This window comes from Mustela nivalis (assembly GCF_964662115.1).
Source record: "Mustela nivalis genome assembly, chromosome: 7".
Lineage (NCBI taxonomy): Eukaryota > Metazoa > Chordata > Mammalia > Carnivora > Mustelidae > Mustela > Mustela nivalis.
In genome coordinates this window covers 9,214,585-9,224,364 of record NC_139026.1, presented here as the reverse complement: position 1 = coordinate 9,224,364, position 9,780 = coordinate 9,214,585, and the positions used below count along the sequence as shown (strand labels likewise).

Below are 9,780 nucleotides of genomic sequence, written 5' to 3'. Positions count from 1 at the left end.
TCTTCCCTACAGTAACCTCATCCTACAGATGAATCAACTGCAGCCAGGATGGGAAGGCATACAGCGTGGAGGCTGAGCCCAAGGTCAGCCTGACTCCAAACTTGACCACCATGGCTTCACCTCCTACTGGTCAGGGCAGAACCAGGTGGGCCTCCCAGTGAACAGGTGAGTGAGCTGCGAATCCGGCTCCCAGCAAGGAGGAGTTGAACCCCAAGTTGATGGTCACATTTAGGGGTACTTCCAGCACCCTAGGCGTGTGCCAGCCCGCGGAACCCCCCCACTCCACCCTGACCCACGCCTTATTAGCCCCGGGTGCCGATGAGGGGACTGAGGGGCGACAGGGGCGCCGTGGCTGGCTCAGGGTGGCGCGCGGGAGACCGCGGGGGCCGTGGGAGGATGGGGGTGGCAGAGGCCGCGGCCGGAAGCCCCCCGTTTCGCCCGGCCGCCCCGCCCCAGGCCCGAGGCGCTGGGCCGGGCGGGAGGCGGGATCTTGGGCGGCGGCGCTTCCTGGCTCGCCTGGCACGGTGGCCGGCCGGCCACGTCACCGCCCGGCCGGGGAGTGTGCGCTGGCCGAGGGGGCGGCGGGCGGGGAGCGCGGGGCTCGGAGCGCGGGCAGCGGCGCGCGGGACCCAGAGCCGGGCCGGGGACGTGGCAGCCGTCTCGCCCGCCAGAAAGTTTCCCGGGAGGTGGCGGCGCGCGCTGCGGGGCCGCCGGGGGGCACCATGAACGTGTTCCGGATCCTCGGCGACCTGAGCCACCTCCTGGCCATGATCTTGCTCCTGGGGAAGATCTGGAGGTCCAAGAGCTGCGCGGGTGAGGGTCGCCCCCGGCGGTGGTGTGTGGGGGGGCGGAGGTGGGCCTGGGTCGGGCTGGGATGGCGGGGGTGGGGGGGGTGGGGGGCTCCCGAATTTCCCTTCAGCGCGAGGGCTTCGGCTTGGCGGTGCCAGAAACTTGTTTTTGCACAGCTCAGCTTCCAAAGAAAATTTGAAGTTTTTGCCTTATCAAAGAAGGGCTGGCGGAGAAAGGGACGGTGGCTGGGCTTGTGCCTCCGCTCACCCCCACCTTCTCTGCCTTGGCATTGCCGCTGCTGGTGGGAAGAGGAGGGAGATTAGGAGGAGGTGAGACCCTCTCCTCCTGCCAGTGGCTCCCTTTGCTCTGGAGGAGCTGGAGGCCTTAGGCCCAGGGTGGGATCTGGAGGTGCGGGAGGTATGCACACAGGAAGTGGCCTCCAATTCCCGGGGCCTGCTCCTTCCTTTCCCACCACTCTCCCCTGCCCCCTCCTGGGCCCTCTTCCCTTCCCGCAGGAGGCTGTGATGTGGCAGGGGGACACCTGGCCTGGCCCTGGTGCACAGGGAGCTGCCCAAGAGCAGAAGCCCAGGGATGGCAGGAGAGGTCCCCCTCTGGCCCAGCAGTCTGGAAGCCCCGCTGGGGGTTTAGAGAAGTTTCGAGATGGGGCTGGTGGTGACCCCACAGACTCCGTGCCTTAAGAGGCTGCTGCAGCCATCTTTGTCCCCTGCGGTCCCAAGGTGCCCACCCTGTGCTTGGCATGGGGGCAAGGGGGTACAGAGGACTGTGCAGGCTAGGAGGGGGCCAAGGAGGCAGAGAGCAGACCCCCCCCCCCCCCAGGCTTCGTGGAGGGAGCAGATCCGCTGGGTCCCAAAGGATGGGCAGGGTGTCGCCCAGGAAGGGTGCGCTGCGCGGAGGGCACTGGGGGCACAAAAGCCTACAGGTCGCAGAAGGCAGGGCACGTCCCAGCGAGAGTGAGCAGCCTGATTTGGGGGTCTCTGTAAGGGAGATGAGGGGCAGGGGGGCCTTGACTTTCAGGGTAGGGAGTTGGGGAGTGATGGAAGTTTGGGGAGCGGGGGAGGGGCCCAGAAGGGACCTGAAGCAGGTCACTCCGAAAGCTGTGTGGCCCCTCCAGGGAGGAGGCAGAGAGAGCAGTGGGGAGTCAGCCAGCCCGGGAGGCTTGCGGAGGGTGAGGGGTGGGTGCTGGCGTGGGAGGCATTGCAGACGGAGTGGTTCTGGACCTGCAGGCCATTCCAGTTTTCCGCCTCTGGAGAGACAGGCCCTCACGGCCCCTCAGATTCCCACTCGGGGGAGTGAGGCAGCTCCGGTGAGGGGAGGAATCTAGCTGGGCCTGTCCCTGCGCTTCCGCAGAGGGCCGGGGCTGGGATGAGCAACCATGGCCAGGAGGGGGCGCTGTTCCCCACCCGGCTCTACCAGCACGGCCCTAGGCCCCCTGGACAGAACTGGGACCACAGGGGCAGGGCCCCGGGCCCCAGGGGGTGGGCTTTCCAGCGGTGGGAGACTGCCAACAAGCAGCGGCCAGAGCAGCCAAGTAAATGACACGGTGTGTCAGACGTGCTAAGTGCTACCGGGAAAGGCGAAGGGCAGCTGGGTGGGGCATCCCGTGCGTGTGTGGAGAGGGGTGGCCACAGGCCTGGTTGGGATCTGAGGTGAGGTGCCCGGTGCTAGCCCTGCCCACCCCGAGATGCGGAGCCTGGGGAGACCCTCACTGACCACCTCTCCCATCCCCCACAGAGGTGGGACACTGGGACTTAGTTCTCATTCAGCCACTGACGCACCGTGTGACCTCAGACCTCAGTTTCCCCATGTGTGAAGTGGAGGGAGGGCTCCGTGGGTCCCGTATGTGCTCACATGTGTCGTACCCCCTCACACCCCCATTCCCTGAGGGACTCTGGCCAGGGACCAGCTCCTGTTCGTTCCCACATCCTGGGTCTGTGTGTGTGTGGCTAGCGCTGGTGGAAATTTTTCACTGTGTTCCAGGGAGTGGGAAAACCTTGGTGCTCAAGATTGCCAGGACTCCCAAGCACTGAGGAAAATGTGAGCAAAGCCTCGGAACCTGGCAGGCCAAGGGCACGGGGGGCGGGAGGGGGAGGCCGTGGGGGCAGGTAGCAAATTGTCCCCTACTAGACGCCCCTCCTGGACCCTCCTAAATGGTGCTGAGGACCTCTCTGCAAGGCTTCTGTGGGATGGGGCAGCAGCAGCATAGCCCAGTGCTGGCCTCAGGTTAGCATTGCCCCCTGGACTGGACTCCACACGCCTCATGCCTAGGGGTGGGCTCCCTCCCCCCGGAGCCAGCCCCACTGCCGCAAGTCCAAGGCCCAGACCCGCAGGGAGGCACTCCCGTTCTGGCCAAGTCCTGTCCCACCTGTGTGAGTCTGCTCGTTTCACAGTGAGGACGGTGGGGCTCAGGCCTGCCATGCTGGTAGGAAGACTGGCACGGGCCCCCCGCGCTCTCCAGAACCTGAGGGCTTCGGCGGTATCCATCCTCAGTCTTTAAAGTTGTCCCCCTCGGGGTGCCTGGGTGGCTCAGTGGGTTAAGCCTCTGCCTTCAGCTCGGGTCATGATCTCAGGGTCCTGGGATGGAGCCCCACATCGGGCTCTCTGCTCAGTGGGCAGCCTGCTTATCCCTCTCCCTAATAAATGAAAATCTTTAAAAATAAAAAGAAAGAAAGTCCATGTCCCCTTCCCCCAAAATGTCCCAGCCCCAGAGGACTAGATAAGGCACCACTGAGGTCAATTTAAAGGAACCAAACCCTTAATCAAGTAATGGTCACTTCTCGGTGCCAAAGTCCCCAGGCGTTTTCCTTACCTATAGGCCGTTGGTCGGGAAGTGGAATGGAGTGGGGTTTGGCAGCAAGGTCGGACTTGGGGAGACCAGGGAGACCACCAGGTAGGGTGCTGGGTGGGCAGGGGGCATGGAAGTGGGGGTAGTGGAGCTGGGGAAGACAGAGGGGGAGGAACACAGGGGAGGGACCCTAGGATGGCTCTTGGTTTCCTGGCTTGAGCATGGAGGGGACAATGGTGGCATTCTCAAAGGAGGGGAGAGAGGAGGAGGGGCTTGAGGGGAGGATGGGGAGGTCGGTCAGGCTCGCACCGATAGGCTGGAACTCGGAGGAGTGTCTGGACCCGGGACACCCCTGGTTTAGGGACTGGGAAAGCCCGGGTAGCCCTCCAACGACCAGGTGATGAGGACAGGAATGAATGGCCAGGGGTGGTGAGCCAGTGGTGGGGATGGTCGCAGAAGCCATGGGAAGGATGTGGTTCTGAACAGACACTGTCCTCCGCTGGCTCTGGGGAGGCTGGGTGAGTGAGGACAGAGTTGACCTTCGGATCAGAAACACAGGCATCACGGCTGGGAGTGGTTTGCTGAGGTGTCCACACTGGTGTGGGCTTGTCTGTCAGGTGAGAGGAAGCGGGGGGGCGGGGCTTGGGGGTGGGTAGGGCAGGGCTCCCTTTGCCCTGGACCCACCTCCGTGATGTGGCAGAAGTGGCCACAGGGAGATTCAATGTAGTGCTGATTCCTGGATTGGTTTGTGGGACACAAAAGGGATGTCAGCGGGCAGTTGGGAGAAACCGGACTAAAGCCCGGAGTTTGGTCGGCAGTGCCATGTCCATGTGAATGTCTTCCTTTTGGCAAATGTCCTGTGGTTAAGCAAGATGTTAACGTTAGGGGAAGCTGGGTGAAGGGTGCGTGGGACCGATCGGGACTATCTTTACAATTCTGCCAATCTAAAATTAGCTCCAAATAATAAAAAGTTAAAAAAGAGAGACCAAAGCAGGTGAGGAGAGAGCATGAGAAGCACGACCCCGGTTGTGGCAAATCGATGTGTGCACGGAGGTGTGCACAAGCGAAGATCTGGGAGGTGCCCGCTGAGTCTTTGGGATTCAGGTGATTGCTGCTGCTGCTTTCTTATTTATAGCTATGTATTCTCTTTTTTGTTTTACAAAGGGTAAAAATAGAACTTTTGTAAGTAAAAAAAAAAAGGCATTTTTAATTTTTACAGTTTGGAAAATAAAACAACGCTCCACTGGGCCTGCTTTTTCCTCCACCTGCTCTGGTCTCCCTTGTGAGTCAACACATTGTAAAGTCTGTGAGTTGCTCTGCAAAAGACAGAGCTTTGGGGACCATTGGTGGAACTCTGGGGGCAGAGCGAAGAGAAGCCTCCACACCACCCCACAGCCTCCCTGAAGGCAAGAGCCGAACCTGGGCAGGCCCATGCCGGGGCCCTGGGAACCCGGTGTCCGTGCACATGAGAGGAACTCAAGGGATCCAGCAGGAAGGGCCGTTGCTGACCCTCAGAGAGGGACCGTGCAGGGACAGGGTGTTGTCACTTGAGTGGGACTGGATACCCTGCCCACCTTTTCAGCTCAAGCTCTGGACTTCTTGAGTGTTGGTGGGCCCAGGAGTCTGTGTTCTATTGTCTCCTGTCCTCCTTTGCCCACAGGCATCTCCGGGAAGAGCCAGATCCTTTTTGCCCTTGTCTTCACCACCAGGTACCTGGACCTGTTCACCAACTTCATCTCCATCTACAACACAGTCATGAAGGTGAGGGGCGGGTTGGCCATGGTGGCAGGGCCTGTGGAGCCCGGCACACTGAGACCGTGTGCTTGGGAACTCAGGCTGTGGAGGCAGGCAAACCCGGATGTGAATCCTGTGTTAGCAGCTGCATGGGACCTGGGCTTGGGCAAGGCATCTGGCCTCCATGTACCTCCCTTTCCTCATTTACAAGGTGAAGATAATACTAGTACTCACCTCAGAGGCCTTGTGGTAATACCTGCAAATACACAGTAGCCATCATATATTTTAAAAGATTTATTTTTAGAGACAGCGTGCACGACATGTAAGCCTGCGGGGTGAGGGGGACAGGGAGCAAAGGGCAGAGGGAGAGAATCTCAAGCAGTCTTCCTGCTGAGTGCAGAGCCTGAAACAGGGATTGGGCTTGATCTCAGTCTCACGACCCCAAGATCATAACTGAGCCAAAACCACGAGTTAGACACAACCCACTGACCTACCTAGGTGCCCCAATAGCCATCATATATTAAATAGTCAGTAAAGGTTGGCATTGGTTATAATGGTTAAAAAGTAAGCAAAAACATGGGACGCCTGGGTGGCTCAGTTGATTAAGCAGCTGCCTTCGGCTCAGGTCATGATCCCAGTGTCCTGGGATCGAGTCCCACATCGGGCTCCTTGCTCTGCAGGGAGCCTGCTTCTCCCTCTGACTCTGCCTGGCACTCTGTCTGCCTGTGCTCGCTGTCTCTCTCTCTGACAAATAAATAAATAAAATCTTAAAAAAAAAAAAAAAAGTAAGCAAAAACAAAACCAACAAAAACACAAACCCTGAGCTTTCAGAGAGATTATTCATCCAACATCCATTTGACAACTATTAATTGAGCACCTACTATGAGCCAGGTACTTGAAGAAGACATAGGAGGCTCCTGCTCTCATGGAACCTCTATTCTTTTTTTTTTTTTTTAATTTATTTGAGAGAGAGAGCGAGAGAGCGAGCGAGTGAGTGCACATGAGAGGGGAGGAGGTCAGAGGGAGAAGCAGACTCCCCATGGAGCTGGGAGCCCGATGTGGGACTCAATCCCGGGACTCTAGGATCATGACCTGAGCTGAAGGCAGTTGCTTAATCAACTGAGCCACCCAGGCACCTTGGAACCTCTATTCTAAGTGGGGAGACAAATAATAAGCAAGAAAACCTTTGATTAGGAGTGAGCCTATGCAAATAATTAAAATAGGGTGACGTTTCCTTTAATTAAAAAGTTTTATTGCCTTTTTTTTTAAAGATTTTATTTATTTATTTGACAGACAGAGATCACAAGTAGGCAGAAGAGGCAGGCGGAGAGAGAGGAGGAAGCAATCTCCCTGCTGAGCAGAGAGCCTGATTCGGGGCTTGATTCCAGGATCCCGGGATCATGACCCGAGCCGAAGGCAGAGGCTTTAACCCACTGAGCCACCCAGGCGTCCCTGCTTGTTTATTTTAAGTAGGCTCCGTGCCCGGCGTGGAGCTTGGGGTTTGAACTCCTGACCATGAGATCAAGACCTGAACTGAAATAAAAAGTCAGATGCTTAACCAACTAAGCCACCCAGATGCCCCATAAAAACAGTTTTTAAAAATGGATGATGTGATAGAGAATGAACAGGAAGCTGTTCAGGGAGTATGACCAGGCAGGGCCTCTCTGAAGAGGTGGCATCAATGTCGAGGTCTGTGTGACACAAGGAACCAGCTGTGGGATGATCAGAGGACGAGTATTCCAAGCAGAAGGAACAGCCGTTGCAAAGACCATGAGGACGGGAACAAGCATGGTATACTCCAGGCCAGGCAGGGAGCCCAGCAGGCGAGGGCTGCTGTCAGAGGGCTGGGGGAGGGTAGGTGGTGCAGGTCAACAGTTTGGACTTGGACTTCGTTTTGTGATAGGATGCTGTTGCTTTGTAGCATGGCCCTGTTTTATGGGAGAAACTGAGCATTTCTTGGTTCCACTCAGTGGTCTTTGGGTCTAGGCCATAACCATTAGAGGTTGTGTTGAGGTGAGGCATTTTCTGAGCTTTTAATCAGCCATCCTAGCTCTTTTTCTTTTCTTTTTTTTTTTTTTAAGCTCTTCACTCAAGATCAAGGGTCACATGCTCCATTAACTGAGCCAGCCAGGTGCCCTTCAGCCATCCTAACTCTTGAAGGCAATGTATGTTAGTGAAAGGAGCTCAGGTTTCAAAGTCAGTAAAGTGGAATGTGACTGCTTGGATGCTGGTAACAGAGACTTATTAAATAAAAGTTATTTTAGGGGTGCCTGGGTGGTGCAGTCTGCTAAGTGTCCGGCTCTTGGTTTCGGCTCTGGTCATGATCTCAGGGGTATGAGATCGAGCCCCACCTTGGGCTCCGTGCTCAGCTCAGAATCTGCTTGATTCTCTCTCTCTCGGTCTCTGCCCCTCCCGCTCGTGCTCTCTTTAAAATAAATACTTTTTAGAAAGTTAAGGTTTATCTTTACCTTCCTCCTAACATGGAATCTGGAGATAGGCAGTCCAGGGCTGGGATGGCAGCTCCTTTTAACTTTCTGCTGCAGCATTTCAGTGTGACCAGGACTCACGGATGTGTGACCCACGCAGTTGCTCAGAAGAGCCCCACACTTGGGTTTAACACTTTGCTGTTGCCATCTTGAAATTCAGTTAAGAGGCCCTGCAAATTATACAGAGTCCAAATGTGACACCTACCCTCGAGGTTGCCTCAGGGTCACAAAATGGTTGCTGGAACTCCCTACCATCACACCACATTCTGGGTAGGATGGAGGTAGAAGAGGAGAAAGCAATAGGGTGTCTGCCAGCCAGGTAAGCCCTTTGTAAAGAGCTTTCTCTAAACTGTACCCAGTAACTCACCTGCACATTAGTGACCATCCTTATCTGCAGAGGAGGCTGGGAAATGTCGTTTTTAGTTAGGCACATGATCTAATAGTTCCATTTTTTAAGAAAGGCAATGTGAGGGGAATTCTGTGTTGCAGGACTATTGTGAATATATATTTACAATATACATTTACTTTCTCATCTGAGAGAGTATATGTAAATGGCCTAGAAGATACTTAACCAAGGCAAGTTCTCTTTCCCCTCCATATCAGAGATGTTATGATGTTGTGTTAACAGTGTGACCTTCCGTCTGAAGTCCTAAAATCACGGTCTTCATGTAAAGTCAACACAGAAATAGCAAATACTGCCTACTTAGTTCATTCCTTTACCCGAGGATCTGATTCGGACAGCGCTGAAACGGACTGCAGACCCAGCCCTTGGCACAGATGAATTGTAGGAACCTCAGAAAAGCGTTTTTCCATTTATGAAGTTAGGAAGTGATCACCCTTTCCTTCCTTTTCCTTTTCCTTTTCCTTTTTTCCTTCCTTCCTTCCTTCCTTCCTTCCTTCCTTCCTTCCTTCTTCCTTCCTTCCTTCCAGCATGTTTTGTGCTGGGCCCTGAGTTAGTGGCTGGGGATTTGGAGGTGGACATCAAGTCAGGACCTTTTTACAGAAATATCCCAGAGGGGAAAAAGACACATATACAGGACATGTGATCCCAGGTGGCAGTGAATGTGTTCCCATGGGACTATGGTGACACAAAGGATATTTGGCATTCTGGTGAGAAACTATCTGAGTTTTGAAGTACACATAGGAGTTCTCTAAGCCCAGTGAGTTCCTGGACCCAGCGGCATCAGCATCACATAGAACTTGCTGGAAATGCAGATCCTCAGGCCCACTTAGACCCACGAAATCAGTAGGAACTCGGGGCAGGAGGGAAAGAGGCAGCCATTTGTGATTCTGATGCACACACAAATTTGCGAACTTCTGGCAAACCATAAAACCATCACATGCTGGAGGGCAGCTACTGTGATTAGAAAGAGAACTTTTCTGCAGGAGCAAGGATCAGCTGATTCAAAGGCTGTCAGTCCCAGTGCAAGAGTACTCACAAGTCACTGAGGCCGATCCAGGAGTTTGAGTTAAGAGCCCTGGAATTCTAGCCACTGCTAAATCCCTGGACAGAGACCAACACTGGGCTTCTCCCTAATGCTCTGCACTAAGGAAAAGCCTGGGCACCTTCAAGTTGTCATGATTAGTGCCTTCAGTCGTCATTAGAAGCATCAAGTTACTGGGGCACCTGGGTGGCTCAGTGGGTTAAAGCCTCTGCCTTCGGCTCAGGTCATGATCCCAGGGTCCTGGGATTGAGCCCCGCATCGGGCTCTCTGCTCAGCAGGGAGCCTGCTTCCTCCTCTCTCTCTGCCTGTGATCTCTGTCAAATAAAAAAAAAAATAAATAAAAAATTAAAAAAAAAAAGCATCAAGTTGCTTAACCAAAGGGTCATTCGCTTCAGAATCTAGGCCAGTGACTCAGGAGAAATTGCACAAACATTTCGCTTTGTCCCCCTTGGGCCAATGCACTAGCTCTTGATTGGGAAGGTCCCAACTCAGGGTGGCTTGGGAGCCCAGGAAACAGGTTGGA

General features: G+C 55.0%; 1 protein-coding gene across 1 annotated transcript in view; it reads left to right on the top strand.

Moving 5' to 3' along the window:
- Positions 1–555: 555 nt before the first annotated feature.
- KDELR3 (KDEL endoplasmic reticulum protein retention receptor 3) overlaps positions 556–9,780 on the top strand; it is a 12,013-nt gene continuing 2,788 nt past the window's right edge. The window contains exons 1-2 of the mRNA XM_082740131.1: positions 556–813; positions 5,253–5,353. Coding sequence (XP_082596257.1) covers positions 723–813; positions 5,253–5,353 — 192 coding nt within the window. The 5' untranslated portion in view covers positions 556–722. The remainder of the gene's footprint in view (positions 814–5,252; positions 5,354–9,780) is intronic.